The sequence below is a fragment of the Sciurus vulgaris genome, assembly GCF_902686455.1.
Source record: "Sciurus vulgaris genome assembly, chromosome: 5".
In the NCBI taxonomy this organism is placed as follows: Eukaryota; Metazoa; Chordata; class Mammalia; order Rodentia; family Sciuridae; genus Sciurus; species Sciurus vulgaris.
Genome location: NC_136465.1, coordinates 161,378,028 through 161,405,768, shown reverse-complemented (window position 1 = coordinate 161,405,768; position 27,741 = coordinate 161,378,028). Strand labels below are relative to the sequence as shown.

The 27,741-nt window shown below is 34.2% G+C and overlaps 1 protein-coding gene across 2 annotated transcripts in view; it reads right to left on the bottom strand.

Annotated features, from left to right (window-relative positions):
• UTP20 (UTP20 small subunit processome component) overlaps positions 1–27,741 on the bottom strand; it is a 95,770-nt gene that overhangs the window by 29,842 nt on the left and 38,187 nt on the right. For both annotated transcript variants that reach the window (XM_079141336.1, XM_079141337.1), the window contains 17 exons: positions 27,292–27,477; positions 23,912–24,002; positions 22,856–22,941; positions 21,631–21,756; positions 14,871–15,037; positions 12,943–13,151; positions 9,017–9,160; positions 8,233–8,312; positions 5,428–5,657; positions 4,701–4,845; positions 3,992–4,079; positions 3,013–3,156; positions 2,781–2,831; positions 2,536–2,688; positions 1,217–1,372; positions 770–910; positions 221–358 (listed from right to left, as the gene is read on the bottom strand). In XM_079141336.1, coding sequence (XP_078997462.1) covers positions 221–358; positions 770–910; positions 1,217–1,372; positions 2,536–2,688; positions 2,781–2,831; positions 3,013–3,156; positions 3,992–4,079; positions 4,701–4,845; positions 5,428–5,657; positions 8,233–8,312; positions 9,017–9,160; positions 12,943–13,151; positions 14,871–15,037; positions 21,631–21,756; positions 22,856–22,941; positions 23,912–24,002; positions 27,292–27,477 — 2,335 coding nt within the window. The remainder of the gene's footprint in view (positions 1–220; positions 359–769; positions 911–1,216; positions 1,373–2,535; positions 2,689–2,780; positions 2,832–3,012; positions 3,157–3,991; positions 4,080–4,700; positions 4,846–5,427; positions 5,658–8,232; positions 8,313–9,016; positions 9,161–12,942; positions 13,152–14,870; positions 15,038–21,630; positions 21,757–22,855; positions 22,942–23,911; positions 24,003–27,291; positions 27,478–27,741) is intronic.

Below are 27,741 nucleotides of genomic sequence, written 5' to 3'. Positions count from 1 at the left end.
GTGAGGTAATAATAGTAAAAATACAAGTAACAGTCACCATTTACATAGCATTTACTGTGTACCAAGTATAGTTGTTAAGAGCTTTAGAACCATTAGAACTATCCTAAGCCTCTAATTATGGTGATGATGGTGATGTGGATGTCACCAACTCATCTACATTTTGGAAAAGTATGTCATGATATGAGTAGAGATTTGTTGATTTCTAGATCTAATGCCCTACCTTGAGCATTTTCTCATCAAAAATTGGAGTCATGGCATAAGGCATAATATAGTTCTGAAGAGATTTTGAAGACATCACAACTTTGCCTTCCATCAGCTGTTTTGCCAGTTTCTTTAAGGCTCTTGCTCTTCTGTGGATCTACAAGTAGACAGAATATGAATTAGCTACTGAATAATCTCACTCAAAACCAGCTCTACCTCAGTACCACTGTCTTTCTCCATGGAAATGTTAACAGAGTAAAACACAGTCCATTTGTTACATGAGCAAACTGTACCTTTATTTACTTCAGAAATGCAATTTATAGCATTTAACAATGGGTCCCAAAGCAATTAAACTTAGGAAAAGACAGAGAAAGGATATACTATTATTGTTTGTAGTTTGTGATATTATCAAAATAATGATAACCCATGAAATGATCATCATATATATAAGTCTGACTAATAATAACGAAGACCAAAGAAAGAAAAACTTAAGCCCTTTGGGGGAAGTTAAAAATGTCTTCTAAATGAGACCTAATTGCAGGCAGGGAAAAGCAGAACTGTTGCTTACCTGTATGTGCTTCATGTTCTCAAAGAAGTCCATTTCTGGATCATGGTAATGAGTAAGCTGTACCAAGTCTTTAAACTCCAGCTGACTTGGAAAGGTTTGAATTAAACAGGAAAGTATTGTAGTATAATCCTGTTGAATACTCTGCAAATATCAAGAAAAAAAATTAAAATTTAAAACAATCTCTTCTTAGATAATAAGAGGTGGCACCAAAAAAGCCATTAAATTAAGATCCACCACCACCACCAGCCATTTCCATTGTAAAAAAAATCAAAAGTGACTGCTGTCCTGTCTATTCCCACTCTCCCGTTAAAAGTTTGGTGACTATTTTAAGTATTTTAATTAGATGAACTAAGCCTGACTCCTTTTCTACACTACAATGGCAGAAGAGGGAAAACTTAAACCAAATCTCAGACAAGAGTATTCAACAAAAAGACAAAGTTACAATACCTCTGTCTGGCTCTTCAACCCTTTCCTCAATTTCTCCAGGAGTGAACGATGAATGATTTCTTTATATTCTTTCTCTGTGACATTTAAGGCAGCTAGCTTTTTGATAATACTCATCAAGCACATGCTGGCATTATCACTTAAAGACATATCTCCTAACTAAAAATAAGAAAAAGAACTCAAGTTATTCTGTGTAATAACCACACACTATATGAAATATTATTTCCTAAGGAAAGTGAAATCCTACCACTGGTTTTTACAAAAGCCCCTATTACTGCATAACTTAGGATGAACACAATGGAGGAAACATGAGAGATATAATAAATGACTTTGAAAAACTATGCTTATTGACAAATGTCACTTAATTTCAGGAAGCGCTATGAACTGTATGTTTTACTTTTACTTCCCAAAGCAAGCAGTACAACAGGTCCTAAGGCCAATTTTCAATATTCAATACTATCAGGTCACCAGTGAAAATGACAGAGTTGGCTGGAGTAATTATGGTTATGTGCCCCAGAGTTCCTGGTTTGAGGAATGTAGCCTAGTGTAGAGAAGATATTCCTAATTCAGCCCAGGCAGTGACAAAACTTCAGTGTTGAAACTGGAAGTGATACATGAAGAAGCAGCTTCAAATAAGATAGCATTTTTTCACGTATTATGTAATACTTAACAACAAATAACTGTAACATGCTGCACAGTTTATTGATGGCATTACATAATAATAAAAAGCAAGGATTCCATTTCCCCCCCTTTTGGACTTTGGTTCAGCAACATGGCACTTACTATAATCCTTTTACTTCTACCAGAACATCCATAAAAAGGGCAAACTTTCAATTTAGATAGTTAATATGACTTTAAAAAATGGAATGTAATTGACATACCATAAAATTCATCCTTTTGAAGTGCACAACGCAATGGTTTTTAGTCTATTCAGGGTTGTGCAACTATCACCACTATCTAATTTCAGAATACTCTGTCACCCCTAAAAGAAGGCCTATACTCACCACAGATCATTCCCTATTCCTCCCTCCCTGTAGCTTTTGATAAACATTAATTTATTTTCTTTCTCTTTGGATTTCTTCTACGTAACTTTACTTTTTCAAAGTGCTTTCACCTATATTGTTTTATTTAAAATATTTGTCTTTCAAATCCTATGAATAGCAGTCAGTTCTTTGTCAAATGAAAAATTCTTGGTCTAAAAGAAAACTTATACTAATAATACTTATCCCTGCCAAAAACAAATTTAAAAATTAGGTGATAATATTAGGTAGTTGTATTATCAAACAATCAAAAACTCAGACAATTTTTCTACAAAAACCTACCTCCATATTATAGAAACAATTATGCATAACTGGAATTAGGAAGTTAACATCCACAGTCTGCATGTCTTTAACATAAGAGGTGATGGTCTGGAATGCTGCAAAGCGAATGTCGAAGTTGATGTCATCAAGATGTCTTTGATCAAAGGCATTAAGCTACAAGAAATGCCGTTGAAATCATATGAATGATAAGGTATATAAATCTTAAATACTTTTGACATCAAAAAGAAATGAGATTTCTTCCTTACCTTGACAACATCAGTAATATATTTGAGTCCACTCTCAAAATCAGAAAGACTCTAAAAGGAAAAGAACAGTTTATTAGTGAATAGAACCTTAACTTTTCTGTCTTCCTCCCCTTAGCTCCCTGTTCCTACACAATTTCATTCAAAACCATCAGATTGGCACAAAAAAGGTTGTTCTGATTTGGGGTAAAAATAAAAGGTGTGGTGATTTGGGGTAAAAATAAAAATAACATACCTGGAAAACTGAACAAAGTAACTGTCTTGACAACTTGTTCTTAATAACTGAGAAGAGCTTAGCTAGAGGCTTGAGGAAGCTTGTAGGATCCAGACAGTGTTTTAACAAGTTTTGCACTGTCACCAGAATATCAACTTCCGTATCCTTTAGAAGAAATGAGAAATCATACTTCAATAATTTATAAAACAGGCTGACTTGTACTTTGATATATTATAGCACTGGAAATAATTATTGATACATAAAAGTAGAACCTGGGAAAATTATTGCATGGTCTTTAAAAAGGTTTTAGAATTTTAACTTCATATAATACTCACAATAATGCTGTTAATAGTTTCTTCCTTTTCATTCCAGTAGAGAACATACATGATTTTGAAGCATACTTTCTGCAATTGTGTAGTCAAAAAAGAGCTAACAAAACGAACTTGCTAAAGAGAAACAAGACACTTCTGGTTGTCCACAGATCTGTGGTATTCTAAACTGAAAGTCATTTACATAGTAATGTCGTGAGTGATGTTCAGTGTTGCTGCTGAGGTCTTAAGGAATGAGTGAATGAGCCACTTGGAGACTGAGTGGGACTAAGGTAGGATTTGAGGTCAGAAACTCTAAGCTATGTCTGAATATTAAAAAGCCTGACTTTCATTCAGTTTTACCACTGTGATCCATATTTGAGACTATAAATGCATTTTTGTGTTCCATTTGTTACAGATCAAAACTAGAGGAAAAAAATCCTGAAATTAATTAGAAGCTAAAAAAAGAAAACAAAGAGATTAAAACTTTTACTGTTGTTGATGTTGTATCTACCATTTTGCCTGTCCTCATTCCTATTTCTGTGCCAAATTTTTCTACATCTAATTTCTTTATGGTCTCTTTTAAGTTCATCAGGACAGATGCAATTTAACCAATAAAACAGTTGCTTATAACTAAACCTAGTGATAAAGTGCCACTTCAAAGACAAAATAGATGTTCTATTAATTTGTACCTGAGCAATACTGCCACGGTGGAGGAAAGGAAGGAGAAGTGTAATGAGGAGAGAACTTTGTTCTTTGTCTTTCATAAACTTGCTGATCCTAGAGAAGGAAACAAATGGATATGTTAGGAGGACAAACAAGTTGAGAATATTCCTCTAAGTTACCTTTTTGTAGAAAACCATTAGCGACTAAAGACACAGTTTTAACATTTGAATAGACATGTGGCTTTGGAGTATGTGTGCATGTGTAAGTAGGTTAACTTAGTTACTTAGCAGTGCCCTATAATCTTACTTCTCTCCAACACTGGACTCCTGGGGATGATTCTATTTCTTATACAATATCTGACTGTGTCGGCGGGCTATAACTCCAGTCCTATAATCTGTCATTTGTGATTCTTTTTCTTTCTCTTTCTCCCTTCCTCCCTCTCCCTGCCTCCCACCCCCAACTCCTCTTCTCTCCTCTCCTCTTCTCTCTGGGCATTGCACATGCTAACCCTGTGCTATATCACTAAGCTACACCCCAGTCCTATAAATATTCCTACTTTATTTATTTTTAATGGTGGTAGTACTGGGTATTGAAGCCAGGACCTCCTATATACTATTGAAGACTTTTTAAATTTAATTACCATGTTCACACAATCAAAAACCAAGTTAAAATTAAAAAAAAAAATTATAATCATGCATGATAATGTAATCTTTTAAGTACCAGTATGTCACTTACTTTGAAAGAATACCAAGTTCTTTACTGACTTGTGCCCTATTCTTTTTCTTTTTCACCTTTTCAGCACTTATTGTGGTTTTGCTGAGATACTGAAGAATTGTAGGTACATGAGGTAGAATTAATCTTCCTCCCACAGTGATAGACTCTGAAACAAAAGTTGATTAATGTTTTGATCTTCATAAATTCTTATAACGCTTAATTAAAGAGTATCTTCTTGATGACAGATATAGAAATCAACTATTAATGAACATTTAAATTTCAATTCTAAACATTATGTAACTTTTCGTTCGTGTACAACCATAGAAATGGAAAGATGTACCCCATTTATGTAAAATGAGTCAAAATGCAGTCTGTAAAAATAAAAAAAAAATTAAAAAAGTTATATTGCTAGATAAAACAAAAATTTATGTTAGAGACAGCTGCGGCTTTATTCAATCCATTTTTGATAATAGTAATAGATTGTTGAGATAATACGGTAGGCAGAATTCAGAGAGAGAATGGTAGCAGTCATCTGATCATTTCCTAAAAAATAACTTAGACTTTGTGGGCAGTGAAGAATCTGTATTCCTTTGTGTGCGAAGATTTGGTTTTTATAATACAGTATTACTTCCCAGAGAAAAGAAACTATGAACACTCAATTAAGAAAGTCAATTCTGACTTTTTCATTTTTGAGAAGAATCACTGCTTCTGAAGACAAAGAATTATTTGCTTTATAAGGCATACACACCTTCTGTGTTTACCACTGAGTCAGCAGCATATATGCATCCAGTTACTGGCAAGCTTGACAATGCTTCTGTGGGCTCAAAATCTGGAAGGTTAAGAAGGTCATCAACTATATCCATCACAATACCGGCTGTGGCATCAGAGAGATTCTTTGCTGAGAGAATGGCAAAGACATTGGTCAAGATATCACATTCTGGGTGCCCAGGTTTCTGTTTAGCCAGGAAAGGGAAATATCTGCAGGAAAAAAACAAACAAACAAACAAACATTGTAATAACCACTCATTTCCCAATGTTTATTTCTAAAAATATGTTCCATATGAATTTTCACAATGAGTTTAACCAATATATATGGGTGCAGGGCTGGGGAGATAGCTCAGCTGGTAGAGTGCTTGCCTCAAAAGCACAATGCCCTGAGTTCAATCCCCAGCACCGCAAAAAAAAAAAAAAAAAAAGAATATATGGGTGCGTATGAACAGTAAAAAGTTTGCTTAAGAGGAATTACTTTAAAATCTGAAACTTGATCTAAACTAAGCACCTTGTAAACATTTTATTATTTAGGCACTTTTGCATATTTCTTATTTAATCCTTACAAAGTCTCTATTAGATATTATTATTTCCACATTACAGATGAAAAAAACTGAGACTTATCCAAAGTCATCGAGCGAACAAGTGGTAGAGATGCGATCTGAACCACAGTCTAACTCCAGTCTTAGCCCTTTCTAAGAGAAACATATGAAAGTCTATTTTGCAGAATCTCACCCTTTAGGAAATTTTTAAAATTTGAAATTAAAAAAAAAATTTCCATTAGATTTTTAAAAATCTTTCATTTTGAAATTATTTTAGATCTGCCCCTAAAATTGCACAGTGTTTTCATACATCCTTTATCCCAATTTCCACAGTTTAACTTCTTATATAACCATGACACCCATCACCAAAATCAGGAAAACAGCAGTACAGAATACTATTGACCTCTCTACAGATTTTACTTAGATATCAGATATCAGATGTCCTACTGCTGTTCTTTTCCTGAGCCAGGATACCATATCAGATTTAGCTGTTGTGTCTCTTTCTGTCTCCTCTAATCTGTTACAGTTTCTCAGTCTTTATTTTTATTTATAATCCTAACACTTTAGAAAACAGTGGACCAGTTATCAATTTGGATGTGCCCAATATTTTTTCTCATGATTAGACTGAAGTTGTATATTTTAGACAAGATCCCCACAGAATTCATGTTGTGTTCTCCTTAGTGCGACACACCAGGAGTAGGCTGTATTTCAATTCAGAGCTTTCCTTTTTTTTTTTTTTTTTGTAATACTCAGGATTAAGACAAGGTCTTGTGCATGCCAAACAAGTACTTTATCACTGAGTTACATCTCTGCCTCTTTTAAAAAATTTAGGGTCTCACTAAGTTGCACAGGCAACTTTAACTTGTAATCTTCCTGCCTTAGCCTCCCAAGTAGCTGGGAGTACAGGTGTGTGCCACCACATTTGACTCAATTATAAGCTCTCTCCAATGTGAATGTTTATACAGCAACCTAAAAATCTAGGTACTACAAAATGGAGTTAGGAGGAGAGGCCAAAGAAACTTACTTGTTGTATCTGGATATGCAACATTCAGAGATTAAGACTCACACGAAAGACTTAAATATCCCTCTTAGTGGAAACATAGCAAGCAAGGCAGAGAGTACAAAGGTTTTCCAGTCAGAGATATGATACTAACAATTTGTAGGAAACAATTCAGATAGTTTGACTATCAATTCATTATTAAACATACTTAGTACTAACAAACTGTTGGAAAAGTTCTATGAGGTGCATTCATACAGCTTTCTGTATAATAAATATTGGGCGCAGTATGCACAGGTTCCAAGCAAGATTTACACATATTATTTTTTCTATTATCAATGAGGTGGGTCTCTTTTAATTTCCATTCTAAGGTGGAGAGACTGAAGCTCAGAGGCCATGGTAGAATGGTATTGCTCTATGCTGAGGTATTTGGCCGAATCAGAAATTTCAACCACTCACTCAATATGCAATGAATATGGACTAAACATGGATTAAGGGGAGCAACCCTCCATGGAGAAAGACACAATTATGAGCGAGAAATGGTTTCTACCCTCAAGGAGCTTTGGGCAGATAATTATGAAGACAAAAAGTACAATCAAAGTAGTGTGTGTTGTCAGGGCCTTAAAAGAGTGGACAGACCTCACAGAAGGAAGTGACTGAGCCATGCAAGGGTCATGGTGATCAGAATCAGTGCAACCGAGAGTGTGGTCAAGGAGAGCTTCAGTTATGTTGGTTGTTTTGGCCTCATTAGTTTCAGCATCTCTTCATCATTCAAGAGGACATACAGACAATAAATTGTATAATCACCTTAGTAGGTAAGAAGCTTTGTTGACTTAAGTTCACCTAATTTCTGAGCCAGTATCCTTCTTATAAGTTTAAAGATATTGGCTGTTGTTCAGCTCTACCTGCATTTAGGCAAAGTAAATGTTAGACTTCTGTACAGATGGAAAAACCTATTTGATTATCTGATGGACACTTTTGTAAACTGTAAGTATACTTCAAAATCTGAATTTATTTTTTAACAAAGAGTAACATTCCCATGAAGTGGTTTTGAAAAATTCATTAATTTTTCTACATAAAACTACATGTGCATACCTGCTGCTATGAGAATTCCAAGGGTAGTCAGCTCTTCTAGAGATTTTTTTCAGGTGAGTGTTACATATAAAAGAAGTTCCCTAGACTAGTTTTGATTAGATTAGCCTGAAACATCATCCCTTTGTAAAGGGGTGAGGGTGGAAGGTTATACCTTGCATTTCTGCTCCAGATACTAATTAGTTTTAGCAGAGGAGTAGGTGAATACTGACTCTCAGATCCAAGTCTGCAGATCTACAAAACAAAATTTATGAAGAATATAAAACAAAACAAATAGAGAATCATAGAAAAGGCAAACCAATAAACAACCAATAAGCAGAACAGAGAAATCACAAGATGAAAAAAAAAAAAAAAAAGGGACAGGGATTAAAATGTAAAGATAGGCTGAGAAAAAGATAAAGGGAAGCAAACGGCTATCAACACTGAAGAAATGGCAAAGATGGTGCATGGAAGCTCTTGACACTTGAAAGGAATTAGGTATTTTAGGTTTCAAATGATCAGAAATGATTGAGAGTTCATGCCGCTAGAAATCTCCTAAAATCAAATCTCTCCTATAGTCTTCTATGCTGTAACTATACCTGTCATCATCAAGTGGTTAAAGTAGAGAAATCAAACAAGAAAATGCATACACAAACCACCTGAACATTTCCCCTCTATGCTTATTATGTGAGGTGCTATGAAAGCTACATTTGTTTAGAGACACAATCATATTCAAATTAGCCTTGAGTATAAATGCCTAGGCATTTAAGCAACAAATTCTTGATCTTTAGATCTGGTAGTGGAGTGAATTAAAAGAAAGTGTTCTAAATACTTTCAGAAATAAAGAAATGCTTGTAAGAGAAAAAAGCAGAATAAACATTCATGTCTAGGAGGTAGACTAAGATGTTAAATTCATAATAAAGAAGATGTCCAGGCAAAAAACAGAAATCTAGATTTACCTGTGGCCAAACTGCACCATGAAACACAGCATCAATTTCTTCTGTTTTGAACTGATAGGATTCCCAATCCAAAAAGATATCAGTGACCATTTTGATTCCAAGACGTCTTAAATTTTTCAGTGGGTTAATAAACCTCAGCTGTATCTGCAAAACAAAGATCTACTGTTAAAAAGAAAACAAACAAATAAACAAAAAAGCACACACGCAATTTCTGTCCCTGACTCCTCCTCAGAGAGGCTCTCCTGTGCAGATGTCAAATCTAACTGGAAATCTTATAACTAAATCTACTGACTCTGATTCACATGGGAACATCAAAGGAGCAAGTAACATTGCTGTTCTCATTGAACTGGAGAGAAAATCACAGCAAAAAGATCAAATGAGGAGATGTGCTCCACTATCACTGTCCAGTAAAATCACACTCACTGTCCCGAAGAAAAAATAATCGCATCGGTGACAACTGTGCATGAATAGAATATTCTAAATGAAACCTTTTTTTCGGCCATTTAAGGCACAAGAATTAGACCTTAATTTCAACTCAAACTATTTTTGAAAATTTTCACATTGTACTATTATTATTATTTGCCACTCTAAAGTTTTCCAAATTGTTTATTAATTCTGTTATTTTCCATTTGTGAGTCAAATTATTCATTCTTGAGATCCCACCCTACATCATTCCCCTTTTGCTCTCTAGCTTTCACATACAAAAGAAAATACAACCCTTGAATTTCTGAGTCTGGCTCATTTCATTTAACGTGATGCTCTCAAGTTCCATCCATTTTTCTGCAGATGACATAATTTTGTTCTTCCTTATAATTGAATGAAACTCCACCGTATACAGACATATAGGCTGGATCTATACTCATCTATGGTGAATTGTGCTGCTATAAACATGGATTATTTTATCTTCTTTTAAAACTAGAAGTTTTAAATTATCCTTGTTAAAATTATTCTAGGGCACAAATCAAAGAATTTGTGACCTTTCAATAAAGTAGACTATTTTGTGTAGTAAAAGAAAGGAGAATGAATCAAGTTATGGGAAGAGCAATGGGTCTGAATTGAAAGCAAACTTCTTTTTATAACAGATATTGCTACTTCTACTGGCATCCCCTTTCCCTATGAGACAAAAATCACAAACATGCAGTCAATATGTTCAAACTCCAAGCAGAATAATTTAGTACGTCCCCACCAATTACTTTACAGTCATAGTCCTGACCTCAACTTAAAAATCTTATTGGATGCAAATTTATTAAATTAGAGAGACTGAATATCCCAACGATATTCAATAATTTGGGAAGAGTAAATTTTAAGGAAAAGACAGAATTTCCACTTGATATTAAAGAATGAAAAAGTGTAGGCCAGGCATAAGAGACAAGAGTTTCAGAGAGATTTCCACCTGATATAAAATTTATAAAAACCAGACTAATAGAAGGAGATTCAACCTCTGTTTTGCCAATTGGTTAATAACCGTGGTCACTGGGCACATAAGTGGCAACTTATTCATACATATGACTTTAATTACCTACATCAAAATCTAAAGACCACCCTGAAAATGTACAGACAACAAATGCATTCAGATGTTGAATATTAAGTCTATGACCAAAATATCATGAATAAAACAGGGAAGTTACTTCCATGAAAATCTGAAACTCCAATCATCAGATCAATCTGAATCTGAAATAGTACACCTTTTAAATTAAGATAACTTACACAAGAATAAACAAGAATGCCCTTTATTAATTTGCTAAACAAGCCTAAGGGATCATGGTATCTCATGTATCATCCACTATTAGCTAATATTATTCAAGTTAAAAAGACAAAAGAAATGACAGTCAAATTCAAGAGGTGACACAGTTATAAGTAACTCTGATCTGTTTCAATTCTATTGGCAGTATTTTCACTATGAGATGAATCATGCTTGGAGTGAAGGATAAATACCGCTGATACTTGAAGTAATATGGTATCATCATCATCTGAAGCAAATGACAAACCAACATCAGCAATTATGATTCTAAACAAGACACCCCTGTCTTTCTCCAATCCCACCAACCTACTTCCTTGTGGGTAGGATCAGCAGGTACTATTTGTTTCTGCAACTCCAGTGCTGGCTAACCAGTTTACTCCAAAATTATTGAATAAACTGGGGAAAAAAAAAAACCCCAAAAATGAGCAACTGTAGACTTCAATTCCTTGAACTGTCAGTGGGCTGAGTTTATGTAAAAATTACCACACTACCTAAATGTACAAAACCCCCAACAGTAAGTAATCCTCACAGCACATTTTTTAATGTCAATCGGTATTCTGAAGGATAGGAAAGACATAAAACAGCAAATGTGTAACTGAACTCAAACACATAAATGTAGAACTTTAACTCACAAGAAAATTCACTGGAATAATTTATTGTACCACTTTAAGGAATTCCATGGACTTGTTAAAAAATAATAAAGACGAAAGCTAGTATCTGTGCATAAGCTTAACACCTCACTAACTAATGAGCTGTGAAATTGCACAAATGATCCTCTGAGTTACTGATTGCTGACCTGGTAGCAAGGCTGCATTACTGAGTAACTTCTAAGTTAACCAAATATTCAAAGAACTTATACAGGTTTTATAAAACCTATCACATTTCCTGGTTTAATATATCCAGAGTCACTTTCACTTGCTATAAAGCATAAACTAAAACTTTCGCATAGTTAATCCTATGTCCTTTAGCTCTCATATAACACAGATTTTCTCAAGACCTGTCTTCAGTTTTCACTCTTAGTCTCCCACAGCCTCTTTTCCACAAAGAAACCAAAGTGATATTTTTTATCAGACAGTCTTCATCACTGCTCTGTTTCAAGCCTCTCAGTAACTTCCCACTAAGCAGTTTAAGTGCACTTCTATACTTCAATGTAAATGCACCTCCTGCTGTAGCCTAGAAGGTGTATATAACCCACCCTATCTACCTCATATCTGAACCTCATCTTACCCAGCGTTCCTGATTTTTGCCACCTCCACCTCTTTTCTTATAACATGCTATGATTTTCCACATGAGTGATTCTACCCTGGTCATTTGTTTCACTACTGAAGTAGACTTACATCCATGCCTAGAACCAAAATGCAGCCTAAAAATTTGGCAGTCAATTTTCACTTATTATCATGTTGAAATTACTTAAAAATAAAAACCATTTTAAAATGCAAAAATGAAATAATTTATTAGGACTGTTTTTGAGAGGTGATTCAATGGACATATCCATAAATGAAATGAGTCTGGATCTCACTTTGAGTCCATTTTTCTCCACAAAGTCAGTCCCTGAAGACATTATGTATGTATTATTACTCCAAAGAGTACACTTATATTTATATACTTGTTTCAATGGAACATAAATATATCATTTGGAATATAATTCAGAAAACATCTAATAACATCTCTTGGCAGCTGGCCAGGTGATCTGTCTTGTTTGATCTTGCTGCTTATCTATTCAAAACACTGCAAATTATAGGCAAGCATGTACTTTTTAAAGAATGGCATACAACTCTGTCTCAAAGTAATGATGATGGCAATAGTACTTGATTCTTTTACCAACCATTCTGAAGAAATGAGAATTGGATGATAGGTTACAACTCTTCAGCTCCTGAAATTAAAACTTAAGAAGATCAGCTAAAGTGCCTCTGAGATGGGCTTCTGAAAAATGTATATAACTCTCCTATTTACTCTTCTACATCCTTTAAAACACACACTTGATACAATCTCCATTTTCTAATCACACATAAATATTTATAAGAATGAAGATTCCTAATATATGAAAGATTGTTTTAAAGAGGCACTTTCAAAGGGTTATGCAAGAAGATTTAGGCTAGAAAGACATTAGTATTTTAGGTCCAAACTCAATTCCCAAGTAAACCAGACTTTTCAGTCCAAGAAGTATCTATAGTCAATCTCTCACCTTTTCTCGCTGGTCAAGGATGTGTGATACAGTTGCTGTCATACAGAGCAATATCTGCAAAATCTTTGGTAAGTATGCACTGATCAGATGGCTAATATTCTTCAATACTATTTCAAGGCTATTTAAAATTCCATGCTGGCGACCCAAAGGAAGAACTTTAGACAAATCTAAATCTTCTACTGCTTGAATGACTGCAGAATGGCACTCTCCTAGTGAAACAGAAGAAAATTGTGTACTGTAAAATGTTAGTTACTATATGCAATTATGGCTTCCTTTTAATTTCCCTCAATAATACAGCATTTCCTATTGTTATAAATAATAGATGACAATGCACTTTTTTCATATATTATCTCCTTTTGATTCCTACTAAATATTCAATGAGCTAAGCTGGGTTTTTATTCCCACTTTAAATGAGGAGACTCAGGAAGAAAGGATAAGAAACTTGCCACAGAACTAAGTCTCTCAGCCCAATTCTCATCCATTATTTTTAAAACTATTCCTAAAAATCTGAGTTACTAACTAATAGTTTTTATTCCACCTGGCAACTTCACTTTCTTATGCTCAGCTTTCAATGAGCTGAGTTCAGGGGATTCATGGAAACTGCCTTGCTGTATTATAAACTCCTAGAAGACTAAGAATGAAATGTTTTGTATCCCTTGTAGTCCCTGGTAAATAAATAAAAGAATAGTCCCTTAAAACAGCTGTTGGAATATGTAAAGATTTGTTATTAAGTTTTTCATAAACCACCTGAGCTGAGATCATGAACCAACTGATGCACAAACCTTTTGGCGCATCTATGATAGTATCATTCATATCTACTCTCCTATAGAGGGGCTATACATGAACAAAAACTTCTGTATTCATTACAGTCAGGTTCCCTCACAGAATATTATTATACTGAATGAAAACCTATGTAATAGCTAGGCCTGCTATCATAAAAAAAACTCCAAACAAATCCAATATACTGCCCTACAAATAAATATCTGTTTGGATAACCCAAAGCAACTGGAACAAAGCTTTTGTAATCAGGAAGGTCTGGGTTCAAATCCTAACTCTTCCACCTTCCTAAGTACCTTTCTAAGCCTCAGTTTACTCATTTATAAAATGGGGACAAATATTGATAACTCATGTGGCTATCTTAAGGCTCAACTGAGTTGTATGCAAAGGGACCTGTTAGAACAGAGCATTATAGCTCATTGTATACACTACTTTCTGTCACTTCTTCATTATGAAGTTGAAGGCAAATATTATACTTACTTTTCTGTTTTCAACTTAGCAGAGTACTTGGGGCACTGGAGGTGCTCAATAAATCATTACTCAACAGGTGAATGATTCAATGAATAAATAAATACCAAGACAATTAAATAAATTTTGCAATATGCTTTCAATTTCTTAGAAGAAACCCATTCTTGGAGGAACTCTGGATTGTGTAGAGGGGAATGGGGTGGGAGGGGGAGGAGGAAGGAAAAATAGTGGATTGAGACAGACATCATTACCCTATGTACAGGTATGATCACACAAATGGTATGAATCTACACTGTGTACAACCATAGAAATGAAAAGTTGTACCCCATTTGTGCACAGTGAATCAAAATGCAGTCTGTTAAAAAAAAAAAAAAAAAAAAAAAAAGAACACATTCTTTGCTTATGGGACAAGTATTCACCATTTTTCAAAAGATCTAAATGCACACAAAAATACACATTTTCTTATCAAGGACTTAGTAACATAAGAGTGCTGATAATTCCCAGGGTCAATTGTAAGATCTCCTAATTCAATGTTTAAAATGAATTGTATTTCAGCCAAAAGACTTTCATTGAGGTTGGGAGGATGGACCCAATTTTATGTCCAAGAAAGTACGGAAACATATTACTTCATATGTGTCTAAGCCAACACATTTGGCAGGGAATGGGAGGCAGATGGTAGGTACCATTCTTAAAGTGTTTCACAGGTTCGGACAGCAGGTCTAAGAATATCTGGATCTCCTCAGGTTGAGTCCCAGCAAGGAAGCGCAGAACAATAGCCATGCGGGTGCCTGAAGCAGATTTCCCCTGAGTTTTACTCCCAGTTTTATTCTTCATTCGACCATACAAAATTCTGAAAAGTCAAAAGAACATTATTTCTTTGCACATTAATTCTAAAACATAATACTAGTTATATTCTTTTCCTAAAAGATTGTAAGAGAAACTCAACAGATTTAAATTATTGTATAACATAAGGAAAAGTGAAAACAGAAATTAAATATTTAACACTGACATTTAGAAAAATAAACATAATAATAAGTCTAAAAGGAAGCAGGAAGAAAAAAATAGACAAAAGATCAGAAGGTGTTTCTTTGTGTGAGAAAGAAGCAGTAAAATAGGTAAATCGAAGGTTAAGTCAGTCAAAGAAAAATGAAAACAAGAACATAGTGATTAAAAGGAAGCAAAATAAGAGTTACTATAAGCAAATAAGGAAACTGTGAAGACTTCAGTTAAATAACTAGAAAAGAAAACATATAAACAAAAGGAACTTAAGAAGGAAAAAAACCTGAGTAGACCACTAATAACTGGAAAACATGTGGCTCATATCCAACTTACTACCCTACATGAATTTTTAAAAATAATTTTAAAATAATTGCTGTCATAATTTCCGAGCAGAGAGAAAAAAGGAAACAGTCCTTTTACATTAAAGAAAGTGGAAAAACAAATAATTGAGATGGGTCAATGATCAAAAATAAAACTACATACTAATATTGCTTAGAAACAAAGTACAACATTTAGTATCCAGTACTGGTTTAAAACCAAGTAAGAATTATCCCAGGAAATGCAATAGAGTCATCAGTAAAATCTATTAAATCAATATAGATGAATATTTCATAGTAAAAAATTAATACAACCATTATAATACTTGCTTATTAAGCATTCTAATACTATTCAACATCCACTTCTGATAAAATTCGAAATATCTAATAAAAGCTACTTTCTTAACATGATAAAACATTGACTTTTTCAAAATTTAAAGATAGTGGTTTTCAAACTTTTTGATATTAGGACCTTTTACACTTAAAATTTATTGAAACTCCCACAAGAACTTTTGTGTATGAGTTTTATTTGTTGATATTTACTGTAGTAGCAATTAAAACAGAAAAATTTAAAATGTTTATGAATTTACTTAAAATAATAAACTTATTACATGTTAACATAAATAGTATTCTAATGAAAATAATATTTTATAAATTTCTCTCCCTTAAAAATTAAGACTAGTGGTATTGTTTTATTTATTTTCTGTCCAGCTTCATAAAAGATAACTAGATTTACCTATCTGCTTTCAATCTGTTCGAGCTGAAAAAAATCTAGCCTCACACAGATATGGGTTGGAGAAGGAGGAAATAAACTTTAAGATTAATTGTGGCTATTCCATTTTGTTACTATGCCAAATCTCAACAAGTGGTAGCTTATTAAAGCTTAGCTAACACATGGAATCTACAACTCGATCAACAAATGTTGTGAACCTTATATTAAAATTTGTTTATTTTGCACTTTGAACAGAACTCTTATCCTTACACTGATTCTGTAACATGCATCAGTTACTTGGAAAACACTGGTCTACTGGGTTACATGGAATGCCAAATACTGGCACATTTTATTGCAAAACAAAAGTACGTTTATTAACTTTTCTTAATATCATTCATCTTATCAGAAAAGTTTTTAAGTTATTGGGAATCAGTCAAGTTCACAGGAGCAGATTAAAGTTTTCTAAAACCCTGATTTTCACTTGATACTAGAATTTATCACTGGAAACAAATGCCATTGGTTGTTTCAAAGAAAATCCCTATGAAATACCCAAGTGTGAAAAGAATCACAGTTTATTAGCCAAACTTGTTGATAAAAATGGTGTTCTGTGAAAAAAGCAAAAAGAACACAGTTAGTTCAGCTTATAGCTCATCCACACAAGTATGAATAACTAATGTGTAGCAGAAGAATCTTTCACATACTTCCCACTTCATCATACACAGTCGTAAAAACATACTCAAGCCAGGCATGGTAATCCCAGCAATTCCGGAGCCTGAGGCAGGAGGATCTAGAGTTCCAAGCCAGCCTCAGCAACTTCATGAGGACCCATGCAACTCAGTGAGACCCTGTCTCTAAATAAAATACAAAACAGTGCTGGGGAGGTGGTGGTTCAGTGGTCAAGTGCCCTTGGGTTTAATCCCCAGTACCAAAACAAACAAACAAACATATACTCAAGGGCCAATATTTACCAACGGCACTGAGTAAAACTAGCCTTTTCTTTCAAACAAAAAATAAAACTAAACAAAATTTCCAGTTGGGTGGCAATGAAGAATGACTAGTTATATCTGATGCCACTGTTCGGATGCATGATAAGGCACCAAGAATTTTACCCACCTTGCTTTTGCCTTGCCAGTACAAATGTCACTACAGTAAAAACAATAAGGTCTTTGTTTTGTATTATGAAAATTTTGGTCCTCCTGGACTTCTCTGAAGGTGCCTCAGGGCCTCCCCAAAAAAGATGAGCAGATTTTAAGAACTGCTGCTTCAGAAACATTACTATTAACAAGTAATTACTGTTAGCCCATAACAAGATGAAGACAATCACTGCTGCCACCAACAGTTAAATTCTCTAGGCTATTTAGGCAACAACTAGGATAATAAACAGGAAGAAACTGGTTTTATACCATAAGAATACAAACTAGTTCATCAATATTTATTAAGGGTCATGGGACTTACCTTCTAATGGGGAAGTTAAGAAATGATTATGTTATATGATAAATACTGTAAGAAAAATAAGTGATGGAAGGGCCTAGTGAGTACTGAGTAGGGAAAGGTATGATTTTATATGAAGAATTCAAGGAAGACACTTCTAACAATGTAGTCATCTGAAAAATGTGAAGTTACACAACAAGATGCCATTTCTCATTAACAAATTCCCAAGAATTAAACAAACAATAATAAATAATACCCAGTGTTGGAATAATGGGGAAACAAGTGTCCTACTGCTGACAGGAATATAAAGTGGCTCAAAAATTCTTGAAAGAGATTGGACAATTTACATCAGAAATTACAAAAGGTCTGTATTTCTCCCTTAGATCATCTGAGAAAAATTGAGATTGGTCAAAAGTTCACAGAAAGTAAAACTGTTGACAGAGATAGTTGTAACAGCAATTTGGCATTATATACCAAAAACTTTTAAATGGTCATGAATTTTCCCATTAAGAAACTACTAGTAGAATCAAATCATGCTACCCCATCAATATGTACAATTTTTATGCTTTTATGTATCAGTTAAAATTTTAAAAAATCAAGTTTACTTAGTAAGAATAAGTCATGAAGACAAATGAAGAACCAATGAGAATGAGCAAATACCTACAAAATTAAAAAAAATCTATCCTAGTAAATTAATCTAAAAGATTCATAGATATTCAAAATTTGATATCTATTTTGCAAAAAAACAAAAAAAGACAAAAACTAGAGCCAAGTAAAATGCTCAACATAGGGAACTTGGTTAAATAAATTATGGCATATCTATAGAATGAATAATCATACTTTGAAACATTTTATGATACAAGAAAATTCTTGTAATATGTTTTAAGTAAAAAAAGGTAAAACATTTTATACAAAATGATTGCAATTATCTTTTAAAAACTGTATATGCACGTATTCAGAGTTTTTGGTAGTCTGTTCTTATTCTGGATTTCATGCAACCATTTGATTTTTACTTTGAGAGGTTTTTAAAATGTTATTAGTATTACTAATGTTTATAATTTACAATTGTGTTGAAAGGTCATAAAGTTAACTGGTTATTTCTGAGTGGGTAAAATAATTTCTACTTTCCATTTTTATTGTTTCATAATCCACCAATAATTATAATTTTATATATTCACTCACTCATTTATTCATTCATCCAAATATTTTTATGTCCATTGTAGCAAGTATCTTGTTTTAAAATTCATTTTTATTGTAAACAAATGGGATACATCTTGTTTCTCTGTTTGTACATGAAGTAGAGGCATACCATTTGTGTAATCATACATTTACCTAGGGTAATAGTTTTTGATTCATTCTGTTATTTTTTTTCTTCCCTCCCACTCCTCTTATCCTTCTATACAGTCCCTCCTTCCTCCATTCTTGCCCCCTTCCCACCCCCCATTATGTATCATCATCCACTTATTAGCTATATCATTCCTCCTTTGGTTTTTTGAGATTGACTTATCTCACACAGCATGATATTCTCCAATTTCATCCATTTGCCTGCAAATGCCATAATTTTATTATTTTTTATGGCTGAGTAATATTCCAGGGTATATATATACCACAGTTTCTCTATCCATTCATCAATTGAAGAACATCTAGGTTGGTTCCATAATCTGGCTATTGTGAATTGAGCAGCTATGAACACTGATGTGGCTGTATCTCTGTAGTATGCTGAGTTTAAGTCCTTTGGGTATAGGCCGAGGAGTGGGATAGCTGGGTCAAATGGTGGATCCATACCAAGTTTTCTAAGGAATCTCCACAGTGCTTTCCAGAGTGGTTGCACTAATCTGCAGCCCCACCAGCAATGTATGAATGTACCTTCTTCTCCACATCCTCGCCAACATCTATTGTTGCTAGTATTCTTGATAATCGCCATTCTAATTGGGGTGAGATGGAATCTTAGGGTAGTTCTGATTTGCATTTCTCTTATTACTAAAGATGTTGAACATTTTTTCATATATCTGTTGATTGCTTATAGATCTGTGAAGTGTCTGTTCATTTCCTTAGCCTATTTGTTGATTGGGTTATTTGTATTCTTGGTGTAGAGTTTTTTGAGTTCTTTATAGATTCTGGAAATTAGTGCTCTATCTGAAGTATGAGTGGCAAAGATATTCTCCCACTCTGTAGGTTCTCTCTTTGCATTGCTGATAGTTTCCTTTGCTGAGAGAAAGCTATTTAGTTTGAATCTATCCCAGTTGTTGATTCTTGCTTTTATTTCTTGTGCAATGGGAGTCCTGTTAAGGAAGTCTGATCCTAAGCCAACAAGGTGAAGATTTAGACCTACTTTTTCTTCTATAAGATGCAGGGTCTCTGGTCTGATTCCAAGGTCCTTGATCCATTGTGAGTTGAGTTTTGTGCAGGGTGAGATGGGGGTTTAGTTTCATTTTGTTGCATATGGATTTCCAGTTTTCCCAGCACCATTTGTTGAAGAAGCTATCTTTTCTCCATTGCATATTTTTGGCCCCTTTGTCTAGTATGAGAAAATTGTATTTATTTGGGTTTGTGTCCGTGTCCTCTATTCTGTACCATTGATATACCTTTCTATTTTGGTGCCAATACCATGCTCTTTTTGTTACTATTGCGTTGTAGTATACTTGAAGGTCTGGTATTGCGATACCCTCTGCTTCACTCTTCCTGCTAAGGATTGCTTTAGCTATTTTGGGTTTCTTATTCTTCCAAATGAATTTCATGATTGCTTGCTCTGTTTCTATAAGGTACGTCATTGGAATTTTAATTGGAATTGCATTGAATCTGTATAGCACTTTTGGCAGTATGGCCATTTTGACAATATTAATTCTGCCTATCCAAGAACATGGGAGATCTTTCCATCTTCTAAGGTGTTCTTTAATTTCTTTCTTTAGTGTTCTGTAGTTCTTGTTGTAGAGGTCTTTCACCTCTTTTGTTAGATTGATTCCCAAGTATTTTATTTTGTTCGAGGCTATTGTGAATGGGGTAGTTTTCCTAACTTCTCTTTCTGAGGATTTATCCCTTATGTATAAAAAATTTTTATGCCCATTGTAGCAAGTATCTTTTTAAAAAAAATTTATTTTAATTTTTTTTTTTTAGTTTTGATGAACCTTTATTTTAATTTATTTGTATGTGGTACTGAGAATCGAACCCAGTGCCTCACACATTCCAGGCAAGTGTTCTACCACCAAACCACAATCCCAGCCCACAAGTGTCTTAACGCCAGCTATAGATGGAATCAGAGTCATTGCATCAGACAAAGTATAGGTAATACAGGATATCTGATCCATCTTCCATCCAAAGAAGGGACATGAAGTCCAAAGAATCTGAAGATTTATCCCTATAAACTATAGGACTACTTAGTCCCAGAGCTGAATGAGAAGGTCTGTTAAATTCCACTCCCATTCCTATGATCTTTCCAAATCCCATCACCCCAGAGCCACTTAACTGAAAGTTCCAAACTTTACTTTTTTAATGCTCTGCATATATGATCTCTGAATTATTTGTAAATCATCTTTGCCATTTATAATTCAGAAAGTAGTAACATCATTAAATACCACATGATATTTAGACAGTGGAATGAATTCTTTGTTCTGCATCTTTAAATGGATTGGTTTTTTTTTTCCCCCAGTGGTGCTGGGGGTTGAACCCAAGGTTTTGTGCGTGCAAGGCATGCATTCTATCATTGAGCTACACCCCCTGCCTTTGTGGTGCATCTGAACTATAAAACCTAGGGAAATAATGGGTTTAATTTTAATATTATTAAAATAATACTATATTAACAACTTTCTTCATGTTAGGAACAAAGTTATTTAAATTACAAACAATTCAACTTCCCCAAAGATCCTATTAAAAAAGAAAAAAAAAAAGTCAAAAGAAAATACAAAATGATATATCCCATTACAACTGCTGAAAAGAATCATGACACTATACTCATGAAAATCAGTTTTTAAATAGCAGCATAAATACCTCATTAGAATAGGAAACAAATCTGCTCGGTGGGCTGTTTTCACTACAGTATTTTCTTCTGAAATGCTAAAATGCACTATCTCTTCCTTAAAGCTTCTGTCATCAAGCAACCTTTGTAAGTTTTCCCTTTAAAAAAAGAACACAGCACAAATTATCACTCAGTCAACAGGACTTTTTCAAAATATGAGTAATATGTAGTGGGGCTGGGGTTGTGGCTCAATGGTTGAGCACTTGTGCCTAGTACATGTGAGGCACTGGGTTCAATTCTCAGTGCTCCATATAAATATATGAATAAGATAAAAATCCATCTACAACTAAAAAAAAAAAAAAAAAAAAAAAAGAGTAATATGTAGGGCTGGGGTTGTGGCTCAGTGGTAGCACACTTGCCTGGCATGCATAAGGCCCTGGGTTCAATCCTCAGCACCACATATAAATAAAGGTATTGTGTACACCTATAACTAAACAAAAAGAAAGAGAAAAAAGAAAAAAAAAAAAAAACAAAGTAATATGTGCCCAGAACAAAAAGTACATATAAACCAAGGTATTAAATGACTGATATTATGGCTAATTTCCATAAAGGAAAATCCTCACTAAAATATCTTCAAACTTCAAAAGGTAAATAGATTAGAAGGGATTAGATTTAACACACAGTTTAGCTATTTAAAAAGAGCATACAAAAGTTTTCTTCAATTCTTAGATTAACTATGATTCCCTAAGTAACCACCAAGATTTTATGGCACTCTAAATGATGCAACTTTCATAACACACATTTTTACATTAATATTTTTTTTCCTATTTTATTATCTAAATAGAACTCTTTTTGTGTGTGGGTATATGGCACTATATTGAATGCAGGGCACATGCTAGGCAAAGTGGTCTACTGCTGAGCTACAACCTGAGACTATTTTTTACTTTTGAAGACAGGCCCTCAGCAGATTCATGCTGGCCTTGAACTTGCCATCCTCTTCCCCTAAGACTCCCAAGTAGCTGGAATTATAGGTGTGTACTACCAAGCCCAGCTAGAATATAACTCTACCACTGAAAATAGCATTATAATTTCCTTGGAAAAGAGGGAAATTCTCAGGTCTTTAAGAAAATCTAAACATTCAAAATAAATCATTTTTTTAAATGTTAGAAAAAAGAAATTATTTTAGAAGGGGGTTCCTGAGCAAAAAGATAAAAATCAGCCAAAGAAATAATATTTCTTTAGTTTTAAGCAACTCACCTATAAGGGAGGATATGAGGATGTTTGTATGTCATGATGCAATCCAAAGTTATTTTTTGCACTGTTTGATCCTGATGTAGCAATAACTAGAAATTATATTTTACAGAACAAATTAGTGAAGTAACAATATACACATGCCATGGGGTGGCAACTTACTCTTGTTAATTTGCTCAATTAAGTGCCCTAAAATCTAAATTTTAAGCAAGTGTTGAGCTGATTCCTGATAAAAGCTTTATGGGTTTTCCTTAGTCAAAGGATGAAAAGAATATATTCAAAGAAAAAAATGAAAATAAAACTCTGACCTCAAATCTGTTAATCTGAATTTAAACCATCTGGGTTGGTCATGTGATAAAGAAAATCCTTATATTATAACCACAGCCAATAAGATGCCAAGAAAGAAGATTTGGCTCTGAGGACTCCCCGATTAGTAAGTTTGGAATCTTGTTTCTTGTGGAAAATTTTATAAATAAGGTCTATCTGAATTATGGGCAGATCATGGATAAATACTGCTGAAATTAAGTTTTATCTAAATAACACCAAAATGATAAAAAGAACATTTCATTTCCCCAGATGGTTTAGAATGACATCCAATACTTACTCTGCTTCTCACATTAAACTTTTCCTACAGCCCTTTCTGAAATTCAGGGACATACATTGTGATTTCAATAGACAATTACTCCAACTATCTGTTTTCACTCCACCTAACAGATTCTGAAACTCTAGTCCTCCATGAAGGCTGAATTAACTAGAAGGGAAAGGTAGCCAATTGCTTTTGGTAAAACCCCTATTCCCTTCTAAATGCTAATCCTATGATATAATTCATGCTTTCTTATTTTCACTTTTAAAAACTCATCAATGTTTTATCACCAGAAATGCCTTTAAAATTAACTAAATTAGTGCTATCTAAAATTATTTCTCAAAAGAGCAGAAAATATGTCTATTTTTTAAAAAGTACTTAAAATATAGACATAGGCTCTGTTCAACAAGCAACTACAGAAACCCTAAAAGTTACTTTAGCAAAGAAAGTGATAAAGTTCACAGACCTATTTCACTTACCTGAAGATATAGTTCGTATAATTTAGATTCTAGATATAAAGCTCGTGGATTTGAAAATTTAGAGAAAACTTGCAAATGAGCAATTAATTGCCTAAAAAAAAAAAAAGGAGTATTACAGAAAGTATAACAGAGATTATTTTCTTTAGATGACAATATCCACAATTTTTCTCTTGCCAAATACTCAAAGCATCCTACCTATAGTTTCACTATTAATTATGCAAACAAATTATAAAATTTATATTTAGGAAATTACTCTCCAAAATTTCTAAATCTTAGGCAAGTGTCTCCCTGAAACTAGCTCCCTATCCCAGAAAAATCTTTCAGGATGTACTTAGAATGGATTACACAAACGTTTGAAATAAAGTTATCAAAACAGTATATCCCAAAGTTGAGCCAGACAGTTTGGGCAATAATTCCTTGTCTAGGTTCTATGAGTAGATGGGAAAGTGATAGAATATATTCTTCCTCATCTTCATGTATCATATACACTGATGTCAGCTAACAGAGGTCCGAGTTTAGGTAACAATGTCACCTGCTTATCATGGAAGAAGAAACAGCAATGTTCTGTGGTTGAAATGCAAACATGAAGATGTGACTGCCCAGAGCAAATGGCACCTCCCCCTAACACAGACTGAGGGCTTCTACTGCATGCATTCACCTGACTTTCTAATCCATAGACTCAGAGACTTTAAAAGTGCTTTGAGAGAAATCTTTTATTTCTGTATATAATCTGTTAGAAATTTAAAAAACAAATAAAAATAACTATAAATGAAAAGAGTTAAAATATTTTATTTGCCTACTTAAGTATGTAAGTAGGAAGAAGGCGAGAGAGGTAGAAATCAAGCTGCGTGTGCATTTCTGCCAGTCTCAGCTGTGTAACTTTGGGGAAAGCTACTTATGTTTCAGAGTCTCAGTTTCTTCATTGTGATGAGCACAAGACTTTCTGGGTTTTCCACGAGGATTAAATAAAAGAAACCGTTCAAGAAATGGTGCCTTTGCTCTTAAGCATTTACCAAACAATGCATTTCTCTGCTATTAGGCAAAAGAAAGCAAAGCTATCAAAGATCTACTAGTTAATACAGAGAAATTAAGTTAGAAATCATGACCTCTTTAGCTATTGCAGAGAAATATCTTGCAGTTTTACAAATAAACTTCAAAAAATTGTCATTGAAGCCATGGGTATGTCTGTAGTTCCAGCTACTCAGGAGGCTGAGGCAGGAGGATATTAAATTGAGGCCAGCTTACAACTTAGTGTTACCCTGCTTTTCAAAATGAAGTTTAAAAAAGGGCTAAGGGTATACTGGTAGAGTCCTGGATTCAATCCCTAGTTCTGTACACACAAATGATTCTTCCACTTATTTCCTCCAATATCTATGTGCCATGTAGCCTTATAGAGTCAAAAAGAACAGGAGCTAATCTACACATTTTCAATAAATACTTGCAAAAGGTCTGTTTCATGAAAGATTATAAACTTAAGAGTATGAAAATATTGATGGCACCAAGAATGTGATTACTGATTTCTTCACATTTTCAATTTTGGTATTTGGTGGCAATATTCTAGGTTTGGCTATAGAATACAAATTAATACATAGACCTAATTCTTAAGAGTTTCAAATTTTCATGTGAGATCTAAAAAAAATTAATATCCAAAGGAAGGAGTGGTGCCATGACAGAGGTATGGCAGAAGATTCTATGGAAGTCTGAAATCAAGTCAGACAGTTTTGATTTTAAAATACAGGAAAAGCTTAAGTGAAGTACTGATGGAAAAGTGAGTTAAAGCATAAACAGAATTTCAACTGACAGAAATCAGGCAAGGGAACCATGGAAAGAGGCAAGTGCATGTGCAAAGGTCCAGCAGTGAGAAAGGCAAAGGTATGACTAGATATATGAATTATTCACGTATTCAACAAACACATGTCTAGGACTAATGTTCTGCTAGGTATTATGCTAATGGAAATGAAGGAGTAAGCCACGATCTTAATCTTAAAGTAGTACGGGTCATAAAGTTCAGAGTTATATAAAGGCAGAGGCAGAGAAGAAACTATAGTTGCATGCAGTCATGACTTTTCCTGCCCCTGTGCTTTATATATATTTCCTTTAATCAGTAAGTCCTTTTCAGTCTACAGGTAGGTCCAAACTGTAATCTTTCAGCATGTATTCTCTCCTTTTGCAAAAAGACTTCTCTGGATCTTTGTGGTAGAAGCATGTGATTCTTTACTGTACTTTTTTTTATTGTAAACAAATGGGATACATGTTGTTTCTCTGGTTACATGAAATAAAGGCATACCATTTGTGTAATCATACATTTACTGTACTCTTGAAACTCCTTTAAAAATATTTCTCATATAGAAATATTTCATCAGGCATTTGTGACTGCTACGTTGCAGAGATCATGCACAATTCACCTTGAAGCCCAGTATTTAGCAAAAATCACTCAATAAAATTGTTGATTGGATGAGTTAACAAATGGCTCATATTGAAATACTAAACAAATGAGATCTAAAGTTTTAAACTAATGCAGTGGCACCAACCCAGTGGCTCTTAGACACCTCAATTTAGACAGTATTCAAGTAACCTGAAATAACTTCTGAAACCACAATCACTTTTATTTTTAGATTTATAACAATTTAGATAAATGAGTAACCAAGAGAATAAGAAGGTATAATAGCATGAGAAGAAAGTAACCAGTAGAAGTCAAAGGCAGAGTAAAAGTGCTGACAGGCTTATTTAAGAGAAAAGATATTTCATCAGGTATTCCCCAAGCACACAAACATAATGATATTTTATGTGAAAATGAACAGCAAAAGCCCAAGAGTATTTAAGCACTCCAGTCTCCAAAGCTCTTACTTATCTTTAAAAGAAGTTACAATAAAAAGGATTTGTTACATAGAGTTTGTTCCCAACTCTATGTTCTGTGGATAAAGAAGACTAATAATAAGGAATTGTTCCAGAACAATAGTTCTAATGAGTGAAAACCAGCCCAAGTGCCACAAGAGTGACGAAAGAAGCAGACAGATCCAGAACTATACAGAACGCAATATATATCGGGGGAGTCACTGATAGAAGCATGATTCCTGGGCACAAGCAAGATCAATGGACCCACAAAATATTGCACTTGCCCAATCCTGTATCTGTCTGCCTCTTTCTTCACTCTCAAGGCACCATGGGTCAGTTCTCATACCTTGGGAGACGGCTGTTACAGAACAGTACACTCAGAAGACAGACTGTTTTGTTTGGACTGGAAAAAGAAATCCCAGGAAGATGCAGCACCTATGTAAATAATTATCTTAGTAGTTCATGTTGAACAAAGCTATTTCCCACTCAGGTAAGAAGAGACAGCATCCTTTTCCTCCTAGGTCTGTCATCACTTGACAACTCACTTTGCTGCAGCTCTTCTTGTCTTTTTCTTCTGGGGGGGTTCATCTGGGGTTACCACCTCTTCCTCCAAATCTTCATCATCTCCACCAGCAAGTTCATCTTCTATTTCCTCTGTTGTCACCCCTTTACCTTTTCTCCGCAGATCCTGGGTTGGAGCAACCTGCAGATCCGCTGGGTAATACTCATTGCTACAGGGGGAAGAGAGTGGTAAAACACAGATGAGAAGCGCACGCTAATCTGAAAGGTCTTGAATCTACTTATGAGGGAGATGAGATGTTCATGGCATACAGAATCCACCCTGAAGGACATGAGAGGCACCTCAGTCAAGCTTCTTCTAAAATATTATTATTTTTATTAGGTCTTTCATTGACAAGTCAATCACTACCTATAATCACTAGTTATAAAAGACAGCCCATTCCATTGGTAAATTGTTGAAAATATTTTGAAATTTC